The 23,518-nt window shown below is 51.7% G+C and overlaps 11 protein-coding genes and 1 non-coding gene across 12 annotated transcripts; 4 read left to right on the top strand and 8 right to left on the bottom strand.

The window, feature by feature from the left end:
- Positions 1-299: 299 nt before the first annotated feature.
- Positions 300-2,381, top strand: BJY04DRAFT_99195 (GMC family oxidoreductase). The gene is made up of 3 exons (XM_073721433.1): positions 300-1,967; positions 2,025-2,188; positions 2,248-2,381. The coding sequence occupies exons 1-3, from the start codon at positions 428-430 to the stop codon at positions 2,326-2,328; spliced, it is 1,785 nt and encodes a 594-aa protein (XP_073575976.1). The 5' UTR covers positions 300-427; the 3' UTR covers positions 2,329-2,381.
- A 403-nt stretch (positions 2,382-2,784) lies between these two features.
- Positions 2,785-3,987, top strand: BJY04DRAFT_99214 (DUF4291 domain-containing protein). The gene has a single exon (XM_073721434.1). The coding sequence runs from the start codon at positions 2,928-2,930 to the stop codon at positions 3,639-3,641; it is 714 nt and encodes a 237-aa protein (XP_073575975.1). The 5' UTR covers positions 2,785-2,927; the 3' UTR covers positions 3,642-3,987.
- BJY04DRAFT_99190 (epoxide hydrolase family protein) lies at positions 3,845-5,628 on the bottom strand. The gene is made up of 4 exons (XM_073721432.1): positions 4,780-5,628; positions 4,527-4,719; positions 4,198-4,474; positions 3,845-4,140 (listed from the first exon to the last, which is right to left on the bottom strand). Exons 1-4 carry the CDS (start codon positions 5,435-5,437, stop codon positions 4,048-4,050), a joined length of 1,221 nt encoding a protein of 406 aa, XP_073575974.1. The 5' UTR covers positions 5,438-5,628; the 3' UTR covers positions 3,845-4,047.
- Positions 5,629-6,236: 608 nt separating this feature from the next.
- On the bottom strand, positions 6,237-7,253 carry BJY04DRAFT_213692 (uncharacterized protein; the record flags this gene model as incomplete). Its single annotated transcript, XM_073714993.1, has 2 exons — positions 6,237-7,057; positions 7,130-7,253. 2 exons carry the CDS (start codon positions 7,251-7,253, stop codon positions 6,237-6,239), a joined length of 945 nt encoding a protein of 314 aa, XP_073575973.1.
- Positions 7,254-8,132: 879 nt separating this feature from the next.
- BJY04DRAFT_t16 lies at positions 8,133-8,204 on the bottom strand. Its single transcript has one exon. It is a non-coding gene; the product is annotated as a tRNA-Arg (tRNA).
- Positions 8,205-8,489: 285 nt separating this feature from the next.
- BJY04DRAFT_229305 (aromatic ring-hydroxylating oxygenase subunit alpha) lies at positions 8,490-10,104 on the bottom strand (the record flags this gene model as incomplete). The annotated part of the gene is made up of 3 exons (XM_073719038.1): positions 9,507-10,104; positions 9,155-9,453; positions 8,490-9,095 (listed from the first exon to the last, which is right to left on the bottom strand). The coding sequence occupies exons 1-3, from the start codon at positions 9,871-9,873 to the stop codon at positions 8,490-8,492; spliced, it is 1,272 nt and encodes a 423-aa protein (XP_073575972.1). The 5' UTR covers positions 9,874-10,104.
- Positions 10,105-10,908: 804 nt separating this feature from the next.
- Positions 10,909-12,378, bottom strand: BJY04DRAFT_213690 (heme-dependent oxidative N-demethylase family protein; the record flags this gene model as incomplete). Its single annotated transcript, XM_073714992.1, has 1 exon — positions 10,909-12,378. The coding sequence occupies one exon, from the start codon at positions 12,376-12,378 to the stop codon at positions 10,909-10,911; it is 1,470 nt and encodes a 489-aa protein (XP_073575971.1).
- A 267-nt stretch (positions 12,379-12,645) lies between these two features.
- BJY04DRAFT_99170 (uncharacterized protein) lies at positions 12,646-13,648 on the top strand. The gene has a single exon (XM_073721431.1). The coding sequence runs from the start codon at positions 12,669-12,671 to the stop codon at positions 13,494-13,496; it is 828 nt and encodes a 275-aa protein (XP_073575970.1). The 5' UTR covers positions 12,646-12,668; the 3' UTR covers positions 13,497-13,648.
- A 2,001-nt stretch (positions 13,649-15,649) lies between these two features.
- Positions 15,650-17,758, top strand: BJY04DRAFT_204967 (putative amino acid permease; the record flags this gene model as incomplete). Its single annotated transcript, XM_073713550.1, has 5 exons — positions 15,650-15,664; positions 16,055-16,594; positions 16,642-16,841; positions 16,908-17,479; positions 17,565-17,758. 5 exons carry the CDS (start codon positions 15,650-15,652, stop codon positions 17,756-17,758), a joined length of 1,521 nt encoding a protein of 506 aa, XP_073575969.1.
- A 478-nt stretch (positions 17,759-18,236) lies between these two features.
- On the bottom strand, positions 18,237-18,934 carry BJY04DRAFT_178557 (aromatic prenyltransferase). Its single transcript, XM_073709759.1, has one exon. The coding sequence runs from the start codon at positions 18,863-18,865 to the stop codon at positions 18,275-18,277; it is 591 nt and encodes a 196-aa protein (XP_073575968.1). The 5' UTR covers positions 18,866-18,934; the 3' UTR covers positions 18,237-18,274.
- A 930-nt stretch (positions 18,935-19,864) lies between these two features.
- On the bottom strand, positions 19,865-22,066 carry BJY04DRAFT_99153 (Zn(II)2Cys6 transcription factor). Its single transcript, XM_073721430.1, has 3 exons — positions 20,965-22,066; positions 20,115-20,918; positions 19,865-20,064 (listed from the first exon to the last, which is right to left on the bottom strand). The coding sequence occupies exons 1-3, from the start codon at positions 21,841-21,843 to the stop codon at positions 19,951-19,953; spliced, it is 1,797 nt and encodes a 598-aa protein (XP_073575967.1). The 5' UTR covers positions 21,844-22,066; the 3' UTR covers positions 19,865-19,950.
- Positions 22,067-22,760: 694 nt separating this feature from the next.
- Positions 22,761-23,138, bottom strand: BJY04DRAFT_213686 (uncharacterized protein; the record flags this gene model as incomplete). Its single annotated transcript, XM_073714991.1, has 2 exons — positions 22,761-23,079; positions 23,125-23,138. 2 exons carry the CDS (start codon positions 23,136-23,138, stop codon positions 22,761-22,763), a joined length of 333 nt encoding a protein of 110 aa, XP_073575966.1.
- Positions 23,139-23,518: the final 380 nt, after the last annotated feature.

Here is a 23,518-nt window from a genome sequence, read left to right as displayed (position 1 = left end):
AAGACCGAAGCCACCGATCCTGCCAAGTGAAGCCAAATCTCGTAAGACAGCATAAGTGGCCCTTTCTCCGTCAGCATTTGATCGGTTTCTTCATTTATGCTCGATCCACTGTCATTAGTCCACCAATAAGCACCCCTGCCGCAGATCCGTGAGCCCGTCCCTGTCCATCATGCATGAGGGGAAGACTACGTATGCTACTCTATACGCCAGGCAGATGCAATATGCCTTCAGCTGTGCATGGGATGTTGTATCTCGGTGACATCAAAGCTTCATTCTCTGAGGTATATATACCGAGCCGAAGCTGGCTCAATTCTGTTCTTCATCAGCATCACAATCACCATCGCAAGCATCAACAGCCTCAACAACCACTTCCAAACTCCACCTTCTAGAAAGCCTCCTCCTTCACACAATCAACTACACCATCAAAATGATCGGCCCACTTTCCAACGGTTCTCAGTTCGATTTCATCGTTGTCGGCGGTGGCACTGCTGGCAACACCGTCGCTGGTCGCCTCGCCGAGAACCCTAATGTCCAAGTTCTCATCGTCGAAGCCGGTATCGCGAACCCCTATGCCATTGACGAGATCACTACTCCCTCCAAGGCTTTTGGACTCCGCGGCAGCAAGTACGACTGGGCTTACAAGACCACTATGGTCAAGCGCGAAGACTACGAGCGCGTTGAGAAGCCCAACACCCGCGGCAAGGCTCTCGGCGGTAGCTCCTGTGCCAACTACTTCACCTGGATCCCTGGCTCCAAGGCCACCTTCGACGACTGGGAGGAGTTCGGCGGAAACGGCTGGACCTGGGACAACTGTGTCGAGTATCTCCGCAAGTGCGCGACCTACCACGATGACGAGAAGCTCTACCCCGAAGACCTTTCCAAGATCGGCACCGGCGGTCCTCTCCAGATCTCCCACGCCGAGCTCCTCCCCGAGCTCAAGCCCTTCCGCGACGCCCTGACCGAGGCCTGGGTGTCCAAGGGCGAACCCCTAACCGAGGACATCTACGAAGGAGAAATGCACGGTCTGACCCACTGCGTCGACACAATCTACCAAGGCCAGCGCCAGGGCAGCTTCCTCTTCGTCAAGAACAAGCCCAACATCACCATCCTTTCCAACCACCACTCCAAGAAAATCCTCATCGACCCAACCACCAAGACCTGCACCGGCGTCCTCGCCGTTAACCCCACAACTGGCGCCGAAATCTCCCTGCTCGCCTCCCGCGAGGTCATCCTCTCCCAAGGCGTCTTCGAAACCCCCAAGCTCCTCATGCTCAGCGGCATCGGCCCCGCCGCCGAACTAGCAAAGCACAACATCGACGTAGTCGTCGACTCCCCCCACGTCGGCCAGCACCTCCTCGACCACCCGATCGTCCCCTTCGTCCTCCAAACCAAAGACGGCTACGGCCTCGACGACCACCTCCTGCGCGCCGGCCCTAAGAACGATGCCGCGGTCGCTTCCTTTGCCCGCGACAAGACCGGCCCCGTCGGCTCCGGCCTCCTCGAACTCGTCGGCTTCCCTCGTATCGACGAGCGCCTAGAACAGTACCCCGTCTACCGCGAAGCGAAAGCCGCAAACGGCGGTCTCGACCCCTTCGGCCCAGCGGGCCAGCCTCACTTCGAGCTCGACTTTGTGGGCATGTTCAGCACAGCCTTCCAGTGGCATTACCCGACCCCGCCGAGCGGGAACTTCATGACTGTTATCGTTGATTTGCTGCGGCCGCTTTCGCAGGGCGAGGTCACGCTGAACAGCGCGAACCCGCTCGTCCAGCCAAACATCAATCTGAATTTCTTCGGCGAGGATCTCGATATCCTTGCTATGCGCGAGGGTGTGCGCTGGACTTACGATGTGCTTACCAAGGGCAATGGGTTCAAGGATATTGTTGTTGCGGAATATCCGTGGACTATGCCGTTGGAGAGTGATGAGGAGATGAACAGGGCTGTGCTGGATAGGAGTCAGACTGGATTCCGTACGTATCACTCATCAGACAATCTTGCCATGACTCATTATGCTAATTATTCTATAGACCCCTGCGGAACTGCCCGTCTCTCAAAGAGTATCCACCAGGGTGTGGTCGATGAGAAGCTCCGCGTGCACGGAATCCGCAACTTGAGGGTTGCCGATGCGTCCATCATCCCTGTTATTCCGGACTGTCGCATTCAGAACTCAGTTTATATGATTGGCGAGAAGGTAGGATTATCCTAGATTACTTCGAGTTCTTGGAAACAGCATGCTAATGACTACTTCAGGGCGCGGATATCATCAAGGCTCAGTACAAGGATCTCTACGAGAGCAAGAACATTCCTTACTTTGTCTCGAGCAAGTTGTAAACTATTTTATCTTGTCTAGTGTGTCTGATTTGTTTGATTTCTGCGATGGAGTGTTCAACTATGTACTTGCTGTGTAATAACTAGAACGAATCTGATTTAATTTGAACTATGAGCTTCTTTCTCTCTTGACATTGCTTTCTGCTTGGCTACACTGGAAATAGACGATACTATACCTAACTTTCCATACCCCAAAGCTACTGATAACATCTATATTGTGGCACCCGGTGTACATCCAGTGACGGAAGAAAACTGGGGTATGTTCCGTAAGTACAGCCAAAGGAGTTGCCGATTGAACCGAAATTGAGAATGCCATCTAGTTAGTTTCGAGCTATCCACATGCCCGGAGGCTTTTCATATAGCTCGATCTACGCGATAGATAGATATTTTGCTGGGTGACTATGTCAGCCACAAGCTAGACCACCTTCAGTCCCCGACCCCCCACAGCAGCTCGTGTTGACTCACGCTGTGGTACTCAGCCACATCCACCGTGGACAATACATAAACACGAATGTCAACGTCAACAAGCACTCTCCATCATTTGTTTCTTCTACTGCCGAAAAGAATCTCTAGTCTTCATCCATACGGTAATTCCATCCAACATGCCACCCCTTACCCTCAGACCAAGTGAAACCCCAGTCAAAGATCCAGCCAAAAGCCTCAATCAGCCCCAGTCCAAGAACAGTGACAACAACCTCAACCTCAAGACAATACCCTACCGCCAAATCCGCGCCGTTTTCACGCCAACCACAATAACAGTCTACCAAGCATATCCCCCCTCCATCGCAACCGCCGCCATAACTACCCAATCCTTCACGCAAGTCCCTGGTTTCAAAATGGAGCGCATGACATGGATAAAGCCCTCGTTTCTGTGGATGGCGTACCGCTCCGGGTACGCCAGCAAGAAAAACCAAGAACGGGTGTTAGCGATTGAGATTAGCCGAGATGGATTTGAATGGGCGTTATCGCATGCTTGTCTCTCGCATGTATCTAAGGATGCAACGAAAGAGGAGACTAGGGAGTGGAAAAAGAAGATGGAGGAGTGTCCCGTGAGGGTCCAGTGGGATCCTGAGAGGGATTTGTGGGGGAATCCGCTGACATGGAGGAGTTTGCAGGTTGGGTTGAAGGGGGAGGCTGTTGAGAGGTATGTAAATGAGTGGATTGTGGGGGTTAGGGATGTTACGGGGGTAATGCATGAGATTGAGAAGAGGATTGGAAAGGGGGATGTTGAGGGGGCGACGGGGTTGTTGCCTGCGGAGGAGATTTTTGAGGGGGATCAGGGGGTTGGGAAGGGGATTGGAATGATTTATCGATAGGTTCTGGATAGATCTCCCAATGGTAGATTGGATGGTTGGCATAGTCATGGGCCCAGTAATGTGAAACGTATATATTCCATGAGAATCAACTAGAGCAGGCATTTGTGTCTATATGAGGATAGGAATGGGATTCATCATGCTCATATAAGTGCTATATCAGCTGGAAGATATAAAACGTAAAGTGAAACAGATGGAACAAGATAGCACGCGTGAAGATATGGCAAGGAATCAATCATAGGGAGTAGGAAAAATCCGTAAACACCACACATCGGCCGCTCATTATTGTTCCAGCAGCTCATTTTCCCAGCGTCCTGCGCCTTGTCGATGAGAATGGCCTCAAGCTGGTAGTTCTGGTGAGTGGAAATGTCCGTCAACTTTGAATGAGGGAATACGCCCTGTTCTCGGTCTAGAAAATACCCCTTCCCTTAACCGCCTCAATAAACCCCTCGACATCATCCAGCAAAAGCTGGGGTTGCTCAAGACTCGCAAAGTGCGCTCCCTAATCAGCAACAAGTTAGCAAAAATCCATAATACTAGAGCGAGAGGGCCAACTCACCGGATCATGCCTGTTAAACGCCACCAAATTCGGGTACAACTCCCTAACCCACGCCTCGGGAACAAGCGCCAAATCATACTCGAAAAGCGAGTATCCCATCGGCTTCTCCGTTGAGATCTCATGCGGCTTTCCGGACATGAGCTTCTTGACTAGCTCGGCGTGGTATAATGAGCGCGGAAGCGTTGATGTGAACCACCATAAGGTCACCATGCCGAGGATGGTGTCGAGGGGTAGTGGATGCCGGGGATCGACCCATTCGAGGAGTTTCTCGCCAATCCTTACTTCAGTTAGCATGGGTAATAGAGCGTAATTGATGGGTAAAGGCTTACCAAGAGAGTAGTGCGATCGGACTAGATGAAATGGCCAGCCCGATAGTCGCTGGACGAGTCGCGTGCTCAAGCGCATATGCAAACCCGGTTTGTTGCCACACTTCAGATCTTTTCAGATGCTCTGCGTCTTTGGGTGCGATGTCGTCCCTTGGCGAAGGGGGTATTTGGTCTGGGTTGAGGGCGAGCATGTTGACTGTGACTTGTTAGCTATGTCCTTTCCCATAAGGTTGCGATGGATTAACGGAGGGCTTACTGTGAAACGCTTTGCACTCTTCGAACCGGACACTCATCAGGCGAGCAAGCATACTGCCTAGGTCACCTCCTTGCGCGATATAGCCGCCTCCGAAACCAAGGTCTACCATGAGCTGGTTTAAAATTCGTGCAGAGCGCTCGAGCGTCATCTCAACATTCTCACTTGCGCCGCTTGAGAGCCCATAGTCCGGTAAGGAAGGGACAATAACATGATAAGGCAGTGTGTCTGGGGTATACTTCTCCACGAGAAGCTGCAACATAGGCAAGAATTCAACGAAGGAGCCTGGGTAGCCATGGAGAAAGACAACTGGGATTGCATCTTTTCGCTTCGAGAACAAGGCAGTGAAATGCACGCTCACATCCCCGGCTTCATGATCCTTGATCGCGATCTTGAAGTTCGGGAAGTTGTTGATGTGCTCCTCATGGCTGCGCCAGTTGAATGATGACAGCCAGGTCTCCTTGGCGTTGATAAGCCAGTCGCGAGAGATACCGTACCTGCCGTTCTTATGTTGGTTCCACCATGTTGATGGGCCGATCGGCGATAGTCGTAGCAGCTCTTTGAAGTCTAATAGGTCCTTGTTTGAGACATGGAGGGTATATGGCTCCACCTTCGCGGTGAGGCTCTGGGGAAGGGTGTTGAATTGACTTGCCATCTTCATCGAGGGAACGAAAAAAGAAATGGGTGGTATGGGTGCAGAATGCGAGGGGTAGAAGAGAGGAGCTCATGGGTGCTATTATTTAGATAGAAGTGTAGCGCTTATTATAGTTCCAGGTGTGAGTCACGATGATGCTGATGCTGTAGAATGATTGTAGAGTCTACTAGCGGGCACTAGCAAGTTCTAAAAGCGTCTGTAAGATTCTTAAGTTTCCAACAAGGATCCTGCAATCCTTTTATATGTGTGAACCCCTCCGGCGCCGCGGCCCCGGGCGCTGGATCGCTCCTCTTTGGGACGAGGAGGCTGAGTCAGTCCGGGGTCTATCCAAATATCGTACGTCACCAAGCATAAGATCTCTCAGTCCGATATACCAAAGAGTTAGGCCTTCTCGATGTTGAAACGCTCAAATAAGAGTGCCGGGTACTCGGCTGACAGAAATACGCGGCCGATTGTCAGATATAGGGTTCAAGATACTAGCCAACAGATACTAGCGATTTTTGAAGATTTATGAAATTCAATATACCAATATAAGGATCGTTGGCAATAGCTGTACAACAGGCCGCACGAAATTGTGTCAAGGCCCTGCTTACACACAATAACAATACGTTGCGCATGTATGAAGCAGCGAAATCACTTTTGCCATCCGTGAACGCCAGATATCCCCTCTAGTATGCCATGTCAATCTTTGATTCAATCAGGGCGAAGGCTGAGGCTGAGGCTGAGGCTGAGGCTGGCTCCCTCCAGATCCGGATCCTGACCCACCCCCACCACTACCAGTATTTCCACCGCTTCCGGAATTTCCTCAGCTACCAGTGTTTCCTGAGCTGCCGGTGTTTCCTGAGCTGCCGCTGTTTCCTAAGCTGCCGCTGTTTCCTGAGCTGCCGCTGTTTCCTGAGCTGCCGCTGTTTCCTGAGCTGCCGGTGTTCCCACTGCCTCCACTTCCTCCAGACGATCCACCACCCGGGGTATTCTGGCTAGGGGCATTGCCTCCCGGTGTCTCTTGAGGAGTATACCCACCAGAACCTCCACTACCACCACCGCTGCCTCCACCACCGCCGGGCGAAGGGTACGAGCCAGAGGTAGGATAGTCACTCGAAAGCGGGTAATCGCTAGACGAAGTCGGGTAGTCACTAGATGTAGACGTAGGGTACGAGCTAGAAGTGGAGGTAGACGTGGAAGTCGGGTACGAACTAGTCGTCGAATGCGAAGTGGAAGTTGATGTTGATGTAGGATACGAGCTCGAGGTTGAATGGCTCGTAGTCGTGCTCGTACTCGTCGGATGATCACTACTCGTCGTAGTCGTAGTTGTAGTCGAATGATCGCTCAAAGTCGTATAAGTCACAGAGTTGTGATAGTCACTGTGGTACGGCGTCTCGCTGCAGTATGGGTAATCGTGGCATTGCTGGTAGCCGGGCTCGTGGTAGTCGTATGGCGCTGGGTATCCGCCGGAGGAGTAGTAGTAATTGTATGCGTAGTAGCAGTCGGGCGAGTAGTCGTGGTAGCAGACGCAGTAGTCTGGGGCGCACTTGTAGTATTGGTAACGGTTGTAGTGGCAGAAATAGGAGCAGAGGCCGGCGCTGTAGCGATCGCAGGTGCCGTAGGCTTGTCGGTTGATGAGCTTGTCTAAGTGATGATTTGTTAGCTGGGATTTGGAATATCAAAAGGTAGGTTAGCTATGTGACTGTAGGCGCATACCGTCGTCCGAGTGATCCTTGAAATCAGGGTTGAACTTGTCCTTGTCCTTGTGGTCCTTTGGCGGGCGAGAGGCACTTAGGGCCAGGAAGGAAGTCAAGGTCCCTAGTATGAGGAGTGGCTTCATGCTGGGAATCTTATAAAACGTGAGACTAAAACTTGGAGACTTTCTCCTGTCGTGCTTTGAGACTGATCGGAAGTAATACGCCAGAATTTTCGTTCGCTTATATATTATAAAGTACCGTTCAGAATCTTCCAGGTGCAATGTGCTTCCCTCGATACTGATATCATAGATTAGGTGGCCCCGATCTTGAAACTTGGGACGCCATCTTCGACCGTTGAACAAAGGCATTGTCTATGATGCTTACTTGAATCGGATATTGGCCAGAGAACTCTGTACTTGACATTCAGAACCGCCCGACCGATAGAGAGAAGATTGCAATGGTCTGCCATTCGGCCGATCATGATCTGCAAGATCCATCAAAGGGCTAGATGCTCTATAGAAGTATACTGGTGTAAACCATTCCCCCGACACCAAGTCCTAGCTTTCAGTTATGCTATCATTGACTCCGTCTCATGACAGGACTTCCAGGGAATTGGAAACAGCCAGAGGTAGAGCTTCATTATGACAGGTTGGAGTCGAAACAACCTTCGAAGCATGCCACGCCACTGAGGCGGGCCGTTGGCACGGAGGATGGGATCAACCAAACAACAGTTAGAGGCAAGCGATAGGGGCAGGTAAGCTTTTCAATTGTCTAGCAAGTCTGGCCAGTGGGCTCGGCCGAAAGTCAACGTCACTAAGTGAAAAATAGTTTTGGGCTCTCGTGAGTCCTATTTCGGGGCAAGCCTTCATGCATATTCAGCTTTCCGCTCCAGCGGCAGGGCAATATCTTTGAGACGAGGCAGAATTACAATGCTAAATAATGTCTAGTAGGGATGATCGACGACTGCCTGTAGAAATGAGATGGTCTTGGGTAGGATGAATGAAGATAATGAAAAAAAAGAATGACCTACGCAGGGATCGAACCTGCAATCTCTTGATTCGTAGTCAAGCGCCTTGCCATTGGGCCAGCAGGCCATGTTGCTGATATTTTCTTTTAATTTAAATCTATGTCCTAAACAAAAATATGCTTGACCTTGCCCAGCGACTTGCGACATTCTCGACCGCCACACCCACCATCCACTTACCGACCTTCAACATACAGTATCCGAGCCCGTCATTATATATTTGAAAGTCTCACAGTATCTTTCAACGCGCTGACTTATATTTCTGTGAGAATATATCACTAGTTACGTTTAACCCAAAGTCTTCGTGATCCACCTATCCCGGCACCAATATATATAATCTCCCCACCTTAACCGCCTAGGAACACTCATCCTTCCTCCTCATCCCACAAGCACAAACTTCACTCGCAAATCTCTCCTGCTCGCCAACCTTTCCATGCAGCTGCTGATTCCTCTTCGCCGGCCAAATCTCCTTACCAACCTTTCGCTCCTCCTCCCAATGCCTCCCCAGCTGCTCCTGCACCAAATTCTTGAAATACAACACCCCGCTCTCCCGCGCCGTATGCAGCGGCCCATGCACATAAACTCCGGAGTTCAAATTCTTCTGCACCCCGTTACACAGATCATAATCCTCTAGCTCGATTCCCTCAAAGAATGCAGCGGCGCGGTCGAAAGCGTCTTGCGGCGAGGCTGGGTTCCGGAAGACCTGGTACTCGGTTGTCACGGTTGTAGCGGATGTCGGGACGACGCGCATGATGAAGAAATATGGTGTTGACAGATTCACGGAGGTGTTGGGGAAATTGTATGTGAAGGCGCCGTTGCCAAAGTACTCGAAGTCCGAGGTTTTGATGTCGTCTCGGTTGGGCGGGAAGTGCTCGAAGCGGCCTTCGTAGGGCGTGACCGAGTAGCGGTCTAGGTTGGTGATCTTGGTTATGCCAGGATGGCTGGCTTTGCAGTGGTAGCACTGCAGTTGCATTAGTAGCTTTCTCTTGGCTGGGACTGGTGTGCTAGGTGAGCTGATACCTCGTTGTAGTTCTCGCCGACGACTTTCCAGTTGTATTTTCCGTTGGTCGTCCAGGTGCGGTGGTAGACGTAGTCGTCGAGGCTGAAATCGGCGAGGCGGGGTTGCTCGTCTGTTCCGCCGTTGAGTTCGGTCCATGGGATAGAGGGTGTTTCGGCGGAGTCGAAGTTCACCCAGATGAAGCCGGTCTTGTCGACGTGAGTATGGATCTTGAAGAGACTGTAGTCGGCTGCGTCGAACTCGGCGAGGTCTTCAAATTTGGGGGCTTTGGTTAGTTTCCCGTCGAGGCTGTATGACCAGCCTAGGAGGAATATCAGTGAGCGGTTTGAATAAGAAGAGAAATTCCAGACTTACCGTGGTATCCACACGAAAGGATGGATCTCTTCCCCTGATCCGGGGCGTCCTTATCAATAAGCGGGTACGCGCGGTGGCGGCACACATTATGGAAGGCTTGTATCTTGCTTTCCTTGTTCTTGACGAGGAGAAAGTCGAATCCGGCGATCTCGAAGCGAAGGTAGCTGCCAACCTCAGGGAGCCGGAGACGGTGGGTGGTGAGCAACCAGTGCTTAGAGAAGATCGCGCGACGCTCAAACTCGTAGAACTGTGGCTCAGTGTACCATGAAGCGGGAAGGTTACCCTCGAGGATTGCTTTCTCCGTGCCACCATTTGCTTTTCCGTTAACGCCGAGGCCGTTGAAGCGGTTCTGGATTGCTCCGAGCATTGTGAAACTGGACTGAGTATCAGCCGAGGTACAAAGAGTATAGAGTCTAGTGCTGTGATTTGTGATATTCAACCGAACGATGAGGATCTCACGATCTTGATATAGCTTGACTCCTCGTCAGACGCTTATCGGCAATCACAAGGCAATGCATCATTACCCCTCATCGATTGGAGATGAACTCTCTATAGGCTGTCTCCATCCAGTAGGCCATCGCGCAAGCACTCAGACAGCTGGCCGCGATAACTACCACAGCGTATGCTCTGCACACAGCTTATTACCGAGCAGATATTGAGAACCTCGAAAGGTGGGTCTACCCCCGCAAAACCTTAATAATGAAGCTTGGCTTCTTTTCTAGGTTTAGCCCGCAACCGGCCGCTGTTACACAGAGATAAGCTCCCGCCAATCATCATCGAATCGCCATGCTTTTCCTGTAACGGCAATCGAGGTTGGCGACCTCACCTCGGGACCAGAGGGATGGTGTTAGATAGCTGGGGTAAGCTTCTTATCTTCCTACGTCATATCCCGGTGCCGTTGGGGATTTGATTGGTACTCGGTGTCAATGGTGATCAATCGAAAGCGGGCACCGGCTACTCACTCAAAGACCGTCGATTGACAACCCCCCTCACTGTCATCGCTGAGAAAGGCTTGACAGTTTGGCATGTGCTATATAGCACTTGGACGGCTTGAAGTGAGAGTGTAAGATTAGGTGATCAGCTTGTCTCATGTGGGAGTCTCGTCTCGACTACTCGTCTATCGCACGGATTTGTAGGCCCGGTTACGAAGGCACGGGACATTTATCTACTGAAGCCCAGAGATATTCGCCTAGAGCTTGCGAACTAGCCGTACCGAGCATAACAACAAGCTGGATTGATGCTCTGTTGATTTCATTTCTTTGACTGCAAGTATACAGCCCTTGACACTCGCAAAGTAAATGGTAAGCTGTCTGTCCTTTGATAAAGCGGCTTAGGAGTACGAGTCTAAGTTAAATAGGAGATCCATTGAATCATTAGATTGAAGAAAAATGCTCTCAAAAGCTCACAAGAACCCCAACCCACCCCTCCTCTTCCATATATCCTCCCAACCGGGAAAAAACGGACTCTCCTTCAGCGTCTCAACCTCCCAATCCCTCTCCACCAGCCCCTTCTCAACCTGCTCCCCCTTCCACCTCTCCAGCGCCACCAACACAACCGGCAGTAAATGCCCATGCACCTTCGGCTCCGTAATAACCCTCTTCCCCTCGGTAACCTGCTTATACAACAACGCCGGCACATACGGCTCCTCCCTCAAAGCCACCATCGGCGTAAACACAGCCTTGAAATTAAACACAATCGCCCCGGACAACGGCAGTCGCCGAAGAGTCTGCCAGTCCACACGCAGATAGCACTGTTCAATAGGCACAGTCTCACCCTGGTGCCGCGTCCCTGCATTAAGCGCGTATTCTTCGGGCGTGACGAAGAGCGGTTTCCAGTCTTCGATGAACCATGCGCCCCGTTGGATGGGCTGGTCTGTCGGGAGCTTGGTGAAGAAGCGATCCATTGACTTGGCCATCTTGTCGTAGTCGTTTACCTCGGTGTGGATTGCGCGGAGGGGCCGGTTGAAGTGCGTGCCGAAGGTCCAGCCGATTGAAGAGCAGATGAAGCCGGCGCGGAGGTAGTAGTTGCCGTCGTTCTCGTCGCGCATCATGATGGGAAAGTCTTCGGGGATGTTGTCGAAGAGGACGTTGAGCGGGTGGCTGGTGGTGAGGTCGGTTGTTGTGTTAAGGAGACGGTTGATGAAGATTGTATTTGAGTTTTCGAGGGAGAAGTAGTGCGGGTAGCGTGTGCAGACAAATTGGAGGACCATTTCCATGAGTTCGCGACAGGCGAGTTCGGTGCCTGGGCTATAGTTTAGGATCTTGGTTCCGTGCTGCGCGAGGAGGGCTTTGCGTTGTTTTAGGGTCTCGAAGTAGTTTTGCTCCAGCTCAATCCAGTAGTCTGGTTCGAGCTTGGAGAGGGCCATGGTTTGGTGGTATACCCAGCGAAAGGGGCGATACGGGCGGAAGCAAGCGGTTTTGATGTCGAATTCCGGGCATGGTTTTGGGGGAGGGACGCTGCTTAGGATAGAATAATCGGGAAATCGACCGAGCGCTTCGACGTCTGCGGAGGAAAAGCCGGTGATGGTGTAGTATTGGCGGGACTTGCTCAGTGCGGAGAGCGGCGTACCGGTTGGGATTTGGTTTGCTTGCACGACCGCCACTGGTGGAGTTGGATGGGCAAGAAGCTGGCGATATTCCTCGGCTTTTGGATCAGGATTTCGGGTTGCGAGAAGAGCTTGTCGGCGGGAAGGTGGAAGTAGCGTCTTCAACTCTGCTGAGTCCGAGACGGCTTTAGTTTTGGTTCCAGCTGGCTTGGCGCACGTCTTTGAAAGGGCGAGAGTCCGGAACAGCGCAGCAAGAAGGACGATGGCAGAAAGGAGAAAGACGATGGTGGCTTTGTCGATTTTGACATCAGGAATATACATTTCCATTGTGGCTATCTGTATCAGATTGTCACTACAGCGCCCGTCTACTTCTACCTCCGTCCATTTAGATATATCCCGAAAGGAAGTGACGGCCGGTGGGCGGAGAATGGAGCCAATCGCAGCGTCTTCGCGATGAATTTCCCGGTTAGGGTTGTGGTTCCCATTGGCCCCCGCAGCCGTTGGAGAAGGCAGATATTTGAGGATGGGAGACTGGTCAATGATAACGATGCTGCTGTAATAGGATATGGGATTTGGTGTTGTTTCCATGCGTTAGAGGCGAGACCGAGAAGCCCACAATGTCAATGTCCTATGAAGAGTGTCTGAGCACTCGGACTCCCCGTCCTACACCCAATGTTGCCCATAGCGTCATGGACCAATTCAAGATGAACGGCAAGGTATGCGTTGTCACAGGCGGAAGCCGTGGTATTGGACAGGCTATTGCAGAAGCTCTCGCTGAAGCCGGTGCACACATCATCATTGTTCACCAAACGCCCGATCCGACACTCGAAGAGAAAGCTGCCGCTCTTGCAACGCGATGCGGTGTCACAGTCGTCAAGCGCAGATGCAATGTCGCCGACCCTGTCGCGGTACAGTCCCTAACCTCTGCGATCCGGGCAGAATTTGGACGACTCGACGTTTTCGTCGCGAATGCTGGAGTCAGTATACCAAAACCGATCCTAGAGCAGACGCTCGAGGAGTATCATACGCAGATGGCAGTTAATGTGCACGGAGTCTTCTATTGCGCGAAGTATGTGGGCGCCATCTTTAAGGAGCAGGGCTTCGGCAACTTCATTATCACGGGCAGCATCAGTGGCCGCGTCGTCACAGTCCCTGTGGATCACATCACCTATAATACAAGCAAGGCTGCAGTGACACATCTGGGCCGTAGTCTTGCGCGCGAGTGGAGGGACTTTGCTCGGGTGAATATCGTGGCTCCGGGGTATATTGAGACTGCGATGAGTAACTGTGAGGCGTCGAATAGCGAAGCAATTCGTATGGCTACCATGGGGAGACTGGGTGATGTGAGGGAGCTCAAGGCGATATATCTGTACCTAGCGAGTGATGCGAGTTCGTTTGTGACGGGAGCGGAGTTTACGGTGGATGGAGGATACACTTTGCCATGATAGTAGACATGATAAGCTAGTAGTTTGGCCCTATCACAAAGAAGCAAAAGACTCCAACTGGAAGTGCGGAGAACTGCTTATCTTTGATACTCCGCACTTGCCCAGCCTTTCTTGCTTCTTTATGACCTCAGCATCCTGCTCCCTTCCGTGCCTTCCACTACATAGAACCGGAATTTCATTTCTGATATAAAACTGCTAGCCCTTGAGATGGATAAAACCGCCTTTGAGCTCCCTCCCCGTCGACGACACCGAAGGCCAGTGAAGAAGTCGACTCTGGGTTGTGCAAAGTGCAAAACAAGAAAGGCACTGACCCTTTATTGGCGACTTGCTCAAATACTAACCATGTGCAGGTCAAATGCGATGAGACGAAACCCTCGTGTCTCCGATGCTGCGAGCGGGGATGGAAATGTCCTGGTGTCGCCACAGGTCCTAAAATACGATGGTCGACGAAACACGAGAAATATGAAGCGAAAGAGGGACCATCAGCGCAAGAAATGCACGATCTTCTGTCGGAATGCGAGAAGAATCCTGGTAGTTTCCTCTCGCCCCCGCACTCCGAATCGGACCTTCCACCACTCCCGCCCCCAGATGGAGAGCGAGAATGTGGACATGAAAACAGCACTGGAGACGACGTAAATGAACTGCATACCACTGACCTGCGGAATGGGGATGATGAGTCCCTGGACATGCCAGATCTTAGTGATGTAACGCATTTGTTGGAAGACGGCACCAGACCAGACGGTCTTCTGGCTTCGCTCTTCTCGCCACCGTGGTTCCCTCTGTGCGAGCTCAGCGATGCGAGCATGGTTAACGAAGAATTTCAAGAAGAGACATCGCTGATGACCTACCAGTCGCATGCGCTTAAACGATCCGAGCCGCTCTCTACTGGACTATTCGACGTCCAAAGCGAGCTTGTTAAGGCATACTTTGAGATTGTCTGCCCTATATTCTCGACGTTCGACTCCGAAGAAAACCTCTTCCGCTCATTCGTCAGCGACAACTGGCAGAACTCCATCTCGATGTTTTACGCCATACTCAGCATGGCTGCTGGGAAGTTGGCGCGACAACAGCCGGAAATGAAAGTCCAGGCGTTAGAGTATCAGTCGATCGCGCTATCCAATCTTTATACAGACGTTGCCAGTGCTGCAGGATGGACAAAAGAGCTACTATTTGTGATTCTCATGCTTGGATTAAGCACTAGTTGGCACGACATGACTGATCTGGGGATTCCACATTTGAAAGCTATGCAGAGCGCAATCCTTGAGAAGACGGTACGCAAAGCTTGCGACAGTAGAAGTCTAAAGTTCTTTGGAAATGCCTTGGTGTACTGGGAGATGGTAGTATGTTGTGTGAACGACGAGGTGTCTATACAGGAATACCCCGGTGATGCAACCACAGAAAGCAGCTCATGCATAACCCGCATCATGCCGCATCCTTGGACAGGGGTCGCTTCAGCGCCACAGGCACTACTTGCGCGGCTTGCACATCACATTCGCCAAGTGCGACCATTCAACACCGGTGGCGGGCTCAACTGCCCAGATAATTTCCTACGCTTATTGGATGGACTTGAGGAGGAGATCTGGGGGCTGGAGCTGCCGCAACTACATGAAATCGCTAATACAGGAGACCCAAACACCCCTGCGATCCACCATCTCCTACTCGCTGAGGCCTACATGTTCGCTAATCTTTACCAACTATACTATGCCTTCCCCAACCGCCGTCAAAGACGCGCCAGACGGATCACGGAACAAGCTCACTCCGGGATTCTCGGACTTGGCCATTCCTGGACTGGGCAGCAAGCACGGTCATGGGCATCACTTCTAGAGAAAGGCTCTACAAAGGAGTGGGTGGATTTTCTTGGACGTAATGTAATCATGCGACTTGAGCAGATCCAGATCACATCGGGCACAGCTTGTGTGCACCCGCTGCTTCTGCTAGTAGGATCAGGATCATTATCCGTGACACCAGAGCAAGAGGAACGTGGAGAGGCGAGTGATATACATAGAACGCGCGAGTTTGTTCTTGACAGGCTGTCGCGCATCAGCGACTCCAAACTCTCGGAGCCAGTGAATCGGGTAAAGGAGGTCGTTTTGGAAGTCTTCAAGCGGCTTGACCTTGGGGTTGATGTTTTTTGGATGGATATTCTGCATTCCATGGGCGCCATTACAGTAATCGGATAGTATGTAGGGACGTAATGAAGTTGATATCAAAGAGGCTTTGACATAAGATGTGGCTACGCTAAGCGCATTGGGAGATGGATGGCGAAGCTGCTTTGAAATAGGCCCATCCTCATTGATAAGAACAATGCCACCGTTCTCTATCTGGCAAGCTATCGCGCGAGGAAGCTCCTATCTACCTGCTAAAGCCCCCAGATAAGGTTCATCTGAAACGGTATGAGATAACCTCGCTGTGGCACACACTCGTTGGGATATACAAAGGACACCGTAGCCAGCCGTAGAGTATCATTCCCAGCTCACTCCAAGTGAACAGTACTCAATATGTCTTTACCAAGTAATAATTCTTCTAATGTCGTTAAGAAAGCAGCCACAAGGGAAGAGGATAACATAGCAACAGCCCAACTGCAAGAGCTGCATGGATATACCGACGCGCTGGTGAGGAGCCGATCGACCTTCCATGTGGTCTTCATGGCATTTGTGCTTGCAGCCATCCCCTACGGCCTGGCAACTAGTCTATATTATCCTCTGATCAACGGCGGCCCTGCAACTATTATCTGGGGCTGGTTCACCACATCAATGATCATAATCTGCGTGGCGGTCTCCCTCGCTGAGATCACCAGCGTGTATCCTACTGCTGGCGGCGTCTACTACCAAACATACATGCTGCTACCACAGTCCTCACGAAAACTAGGATCCTGGATCTGCGGTTCAGCTTACGCCTTCGGAAATATCCTCATCACGCTGGCCGTCAACTTTGGAACTACAGGGTTCATCATCGGATGCATCAATATCTTTGAATCGGCACCAGGAGTGCCAATATTCCCTGCCACGACCTACCAACAGTTCCTACTGTTCGTCGCCGTGACCCTTCTTTGCAACACAACTTCCTCCCTCGGCAACCGGTGGCTGCCTCTCCTCGATGTATCCAGCCTCTCCCCCCGATCTGGACCCAAGCTGACACCTCACAGACATTCGCCATATTCTGGACCTTCGCCGGCCTTATCGCCCTGGTCGTATGTCTTCTGACAGTCGCAAACAACGGCCGCAACTCCCCCGCGTATATATTCGGCCACTTCGAACCCATGTCCGGCTGGCCATCGGGCTGGGCCTTCTGCGTAGGCCTCCTTCAAGCCGCATACGCAACCTCATCCACAGGAATGGTCATCTCGTACGCCCCCCCTCTCTCACACCCACCCACTGATCTCTGCATCCCCATCTAACAAAAACAACGAAGCATGTGCGAAGAAGTCAAAAGCCCCCACACCCAAGTCCCCAAAGCTATCGTCGGCACCGTCCTCCTCAACCCCCTAGCCGGCCTACTCTTCCTGATCCCCGTCGTCGCCGTCCTCCCCGACATAACAACCCTCATAAACACCAACCAGCCACTCCCTACAATCGTGCTCTCGGCAATAGGCCACAAACCCGCCTCATTCGCTCTCTGCCTCCCACTAATGATCCTCGCCATCTTCTGCGGAATCGGCTGCACGACCGCCGCGTCGCGCTGTGTCTGGGCGTTTGCGCGTGACGGCGCCCTTCCAGGCTCGAAATACTGGATGCGCGTGAACAGGCGCCTAAGCATCCCGCTAAACGCGATGATGCTTAGCATGGCTGTACAGATAGCGCTTGGTCTAATATATTTCGGGTCCGAGGCGGCATTTAATGCGTTTTCGTCGTCTGGGGTGATTTTTCTAACGGTTAGCTATGCGGTTCCGATTGCGGTTTCGCTCGCCACGGGGAGGAGGGATGTTAAGCGGGGGAGGTTTCATATGGGGGTGTTTGGCCTTGCGTGTAATGTTGTTGCCTTGGGTATGTCATTTCAAGTCTCTTGTATCTGGGGCTGTATGGTCTTGATGGCCGACGGGAGAGGAAGGTCGCTGACGGATTGAAATAGGCTGGTCTGCGCTTGCGGTGCCCTTATTCTGTATGCCGTCGTACCTTCCAGTGACGACGATGACGGTTAATTACTCGTGCGTTGTGTTTGTGGGGTTTATTGCTGCTGCGGCGGGTTGGTATTGGCTCTGGGGGTATAAGGGGTTTGAGGGCCCGAAGGTGGGCGAGTTAGAGGTGTTAGAGGTGGTGGGTTAGTTTGAGCTATCCTACATATGGGACTACGGGATTTGATTCGAGTTATATTGTCAATACAAAGAATCTACTGACTGGGATATTCTAGATAATTATTTCAGCAGCGGGTGCACTGCCGGCCATTAGCACGGGTTGATAACCCTGACGTCTCTCGGTACTCTACGTACAAGACCCGCGCTTTAATAATAGCCTTAGCAGCATTATTGCATGGGAAGCCGTGAGCAATCCCGGATACATAAAATCAAGTATCATTACTCCGCCATAGACAACTATAAGCCTGCTCGACCCTGCCCCAGCGTGGTCTGTGAGATCAACACAGTTCCGGCAACAAGAGCGAGGATAATTACCAATTCGCGGTCAGATAGGAGAGTAGTAAACACTCAAGTACGGCTTAGAATTGCGATACGAAAACGAAACCTTAGAATGCACGTAGTTCGTCTTGGTGAGGTCGCGATCCGGACTGCCAACTAGAATCAGCACCCTCCATTTCTACGGCAAAGGGATATAGTCAGTATCAACTCACAAGTACGCCGCCACCTTCTCCCTATACGACCTCGCAAGATCCACCCATCCCACAACCTCATAAAACGCAACAAGCGCATCCACCACCTTCGCATCATTCATGCCAAAAGTAAGCAGGTAGATCTGCGGATCCGGAAACTCCTTAGTAGTTGACAAGGTCCAATTCGCCATCCCCACAGGTCTATAGTCTTCTGGCGGCGGGGTCCCAATCGGGAAATCCGGCCGGATGTTTCCTCGGTACCCCTCGGGGATCTCGAGAAGGTCCCAGAGTTTCCGGAGCAGGGTCAAACCTTTGTCGGATTGGGGATCTTTCTGGCGGGCTCCGCGGAGAGTCCACATGGCTGATACGCGATCCCAGGTGACGATTTGATCGGTTACGTAGAGCTTTATGCGGCTCTCGATGGGATTGCAGAGGTCGCAGCCGAGGAGGAAGAGGGAGACGGCGCTGTCGGAGGGGATGCCGTCGTCTCCTACGTCGAGGAAGTTGCGGAGGTGTCGGACTGGACTGTTTAATCCTGGGAGATTAAGTTTCTCGATGGCGTCGAAGAAGAGCTTTCCCGGCGAGAGGCCCGTCGCGAGGGATTTCATGTTTGGGAAGAAGTATGCCTTGGCACTGATGCCGCCGTTTTGGAGTTCGACTGCCGGTACAGAGAGAATCTGAGATGCTTTTAGTAAGTTATCGGTCACCATGACTGTGGAGGCTCATGCACGGCTAATACTCATGGCGATAGTCCGCGGAGTGATTTAGACAAGACATCTGGATTGCAGCGTCTTATATCCTTTACGTACAGTTCTAAGAATGGCCCTTATGCATCAGTGTACTACTGGCAAGTTGGTGTGTAGTTGTGCTCGCATGTGCTGCACTTAGTTATGTTAATGACAATGTATGTTGATTCAGGTTTCATCTCAGGCTATAGCTCAAGGTGCGCTGTATACTTCCAGCTAGATAAGCATTTAGAGCCGTTCAGCTTTGGCAGCATTACATAGCCCATATCACTATGGTGAACGTTGTTTTCAGCGATTGATTTCACGTCTGCAGGGTGGGTGAAGGAGAAGAGGCTGGAGTATATAATTTGAGCGGTCGCGAGCGCCCCAAGTGCAGTCTCTGGGCACGCCAAATTGGAAGGAGGAATATTTTGTCGATAGCAATTAAGAGCCTCGTCCCTAAGCTGTGCTGCTGGTGAGGTCAAGTGCGGGCTGCGAAGAGAGGAGTCCGATTATTGGACTAGATGGATTCATCTGGGATACGTGCTGTAAGATGAGAGCTCATTCTTCGGAGCCGAACGGGTGCTGGGCTTGTGGAGGTAAAGAGCTTGCGGATGACAACACGCCTAGAAACGCATTACACCAAAGAAGAGTTGTTCATTGACCCGGGAGGTTGTGCAAATGCAACCCCGATGCCAACAGGTCTCGATTTGAGGATACCGCGCTGAAGGCAGGCATTCCCGAAGCTATAGTGGAAGATATCCAGAGGAACCAGACTGAGCTGCATGCTTTCCATAGGCAATTTGTATCCGTGGTGCCAATATTATACCATTGTCGCTCGAGATGGGGATTAGCATATGAGACTGCAATACAGCTCAATGGCCAGCTCCAGAGACGAGGCGGAGTACGGAGCACAAGAACACAGCCGATCATGCCCTTGGACGCGAAAAGGTACTCGCGTGGTCTCATCATGGGAGGAGGATACACGAGCGTACGTCGTCCATCGTGTCTACCCAGCCTTCCGGAAAAGCCCGTTGCTTGAACCAGGCCTTTTCTAACTCCTCTAGTGCCTTTTCCACATTCTGAACTAAGTCAGCAACATAAACGAAGATATAAAATGAAGAACGCCGACCTTGAAGCCATATCGCTGCATGTCGATCATTGTCCCTCGAACAAACTTCTGTTCGGTTTCATCCCAGGTTTCGCGTCCCGCAATGTACAACGGCCACGGGATTGCCAGTCGCCCAACATCCCTTGCAAGTCGGCGGATAAGATTGAGAATGCGAGTACATAACGCGGCCAGTAACTCATTTGGCGACTGCAGGTCCGGTCGGTCGACGCCCACTATCTTGAGCAGATATACATGAGTCGCCTTTTCGTACGCTTCGATGCATCCAACGTACTCAAGACTGTCGGTATGAAAACATTGTGACAGCGCATCATCATCGAGTGCTGCTAATTGTTGCAAACATTCCGGCGCCTCAACACGCCACTGAACAAGTCGCTGTAACAGGCCTTGGTAAACAAGATCTTGCTGGTCAGGTGGCATCAATCCACACCGCTTGGCTTTTCCAAAGGCACTGATGGCTGCCTGTATTTCCATCAAAATTGACCAGCAGTGTCGCAGGTCCGCTAGAATAGTACAATGGCTAGAAGGCTCTGGAGATAGACTCGGAATGCCCAGATTATATTGCCAGCCACCGCCAAGCGTTCGCCAGTAGCTTCCTTCAACGATCGTTCCGTCACTTGTGGCGCATGCACCGGCGACATCGAGGTAGGAGAGGAGGGACACGAGGAATTTCCAAAGCGGGTGACTCATCGCTGCAACGCGTCGCATTTCTTGCGTGGGATCATTGATGGGTGTAAACATTAGACGATAAATCTCGCGAGCACCTTTGAGATGAATCGCCCAGTTGTGATGTTGTGAGTCCATCATCTGTTCCAGTCAGTGTATGCCGTGAGAAATGCTGTGAGCAGCCAACCTCATATAGTGCCAATAGCAAGCATGTCGCAAAGTCCTGAAGCCGACACCCCTGTCCGGGCTGGTTGTAGCGAGTTCGAAACGACTTGACCACCTCGCTGTACCTCTTGATGGCGTGCTGAAAATGTACAATTCTCTCCCGGCCGGAGGAAGTGTTTGCAAGATGCAGAGCTCCCAGAGCTCCCATAGCACCAGCCATCGACGGCGAGGATTGTGAGATCTCCGGGAAACATCGACGAAACGGATTAATACTAGAAGAATTGTCGTAGATAAGCAATAAAGTAGCGACTTCATCAACGAAGTGGGTATAATAACGCCCTTCCATGCAATTCAGAGAGAAGATCGACGGTTTGTAGTGTTCGAATTCGTATTTACATGGCTGCGAGCTCGAATCGATGGCTGGGACCAGCGCCATGTCCGCGTCCTCGATTTCACTTTTCACTTCCGGGTCGGCGCGAACGATGTCGGTGGGCGGAACGTGGTTCTCGAATTGGATTATCAGCGGCTTGGAGTCAACGATCGCCGGCGAAACGTCCACGCCCTCGATATCATCGCAATCCTCCTTCTTCGCTCGTTTGTTGGTCGATTTCGGAGTTGGATTTCCGCATTGCTTAGAAGCCACAGGCGTTTGAACGGTGGTCGGTGGTCTGCCATATAACTTGAACGTCATCCGTCCTTGCCGTCCGTCACATTCGAGGCTGAGTCGAGTGCAATTCTTGCATTTTGGGGAAGCTTCGTCGCATCGTACATGGCGTCGGCGGCAGGTCAGGCACCCGGTGAATCCTCGGTGGTGCCATCGTCGCACTCGCTTCTTCTTTTCCGGTTCGAATGGTTCGACTGACGGCGGAGGATCTGGAGGCTTTACCGGGTCACAGACCATGGTTCGAGCAAGGAGCTGTAAGAGGGAGACATTAAGAGGGTGGAGAGATGACGGCGGGTGGGGAATAGGGGGTCGGCGGTTCGAATGGCAATTAGATGGCGCGGACCATGATGCGAGATTTAGGAGTGTGCTGGGCTGGCGGTAGATGAATTGGATGGATGAAGATGGAAAAGACAAGAGAAAGAAAGAAGAAGGGCGAGGTTGAGGTGTTGAAGGGAGAAAGTTGGAAGCCTGTCGAGCGGGTGGGGCTCAGGTTGAACAGCTTCAACTCAACATCGGATCGCCTGTGCTGTGCGTGCCGGAGCTCGTGCGCATTTCCATCAGGTAAGTGATCTCCATTTGTCCGATCTACCTTTTCCTAATCGATCATACAGCACGCTATGGTTTGGGGGCCGTTGCTGTCATGACTCGGACAGTCTCCTGCTCCACTCGATGCTCGTCTCCGATGGGCTACAACCTTGTTGCTGGCCTCGATCTTCTTTTGGCCCCTGACCTATCGTTTTTGACAGTCCACTCAACCAGTTAGAGTCCAGCTAGCGAAAGCCGAATCTGTCCACGGTCTACGGCGTCTTCGGTCTTGTGCAGCTGCGACCGACTTTGGCTCCATTCCCAACGGCCGTTTTGTGCCGACCATCCGACTGCCTTGTCGACAGTGGAGTTATACTCCGGACTGTCGGCTTCACTTCGGGAAACACCATCTTGTCGGTACGGACTACGAATACAGAGTACTACGGAGAATTATCGATATCCATGTTTCCATGTGGTTAATGAACGAGATCCATTGATTAAAGATCGACAAGTCTACTTCAGTCTGCAAGTCTACTCGATACCTCTACCGTCTCCCAACTCCAGCACCTCCGACACCATTTCCAACTTGCACTTCGTCCTGCCAGGGTATCATGAGTTACTCGTCCACTTCATTGCCTCTTCTTGTAGAGATTGTAGTCTTTTCCCAGGCGTTCCTGGTTTTTCTTGGCTTCGTTCCTTTTGGCTTTGGCCTGCTTAGCCTTGCTCAACTTCTTTTCTTTCTTCTCAGTCCTTCCCCAACTCCTCTCGCTCTCTTCGCTCTCTCTCTCCTGTCTCTCCCAGACCGCTCTTCTTGCTTCGGTTTCCTCAATCGCGATGCAGGTCTTGCACCTCGCCCCGGGCATCGTGTAGCAGTTGGGATGAAGGGGACATTCAATCATATGCTCCCTGTTCCAGCATATGTTGTCGAAGACTCCCTCACACCCGCCACTATTTGAGTTAGCCGTGCACCGTCTCATGGAAATGCAGACTCACCAGTGATGCGGCATCTTGCTGATTCGAAGGTTAAAGCAAGGAAGAACTGGTAAATTTGCAAGTAGGAACTGCCACGCCCGAAGCCTGTGAGCGTCGGCTGAAGGAGAATGATGGTATGATACCTACCTGTGCCCGTATCCTTGTGAACAGGGCTGATTTTGGCTTTCTTGTACAAGTACTCAAAGCACCGATATGGTCAGTACACTTGTGTGCGATGTTGCAGAAGGGAAGATCACTACAGCGAAGGTTGATGCTTAAGTAGACAGTAGAAACGTGACTCTATTTTCAGGGCTGTGACTCTTCTTGAGCACACTGGCTGGTGGATTCACTGCTCATGTCGTCATGTTCATAGAGATACACTGTGTTTGATATGAAGGTGAATATACAAATAGGT

The sequence above is a fragment of the Aspergillus karnatakaensis genome (genome assembly GCF_047715665.1).
Source record: "Aspergillus karnatakaensis strain CBS 102800 unplaced genomic scaffold BJY04scaffold_4, whole genome shotgun sequence".
NCBI classification, from domain to species: domain Eukaryota; kingdom Fungi; phylum Ascomycota; class Eurotiomycetes; order Eurotiales; family Aspergillaceae; genus Aspergillus; species Aspergillus karnatakaensis.
This window is presented reverse-complemented; position numbering and strand designations above follow the sequence as displayed.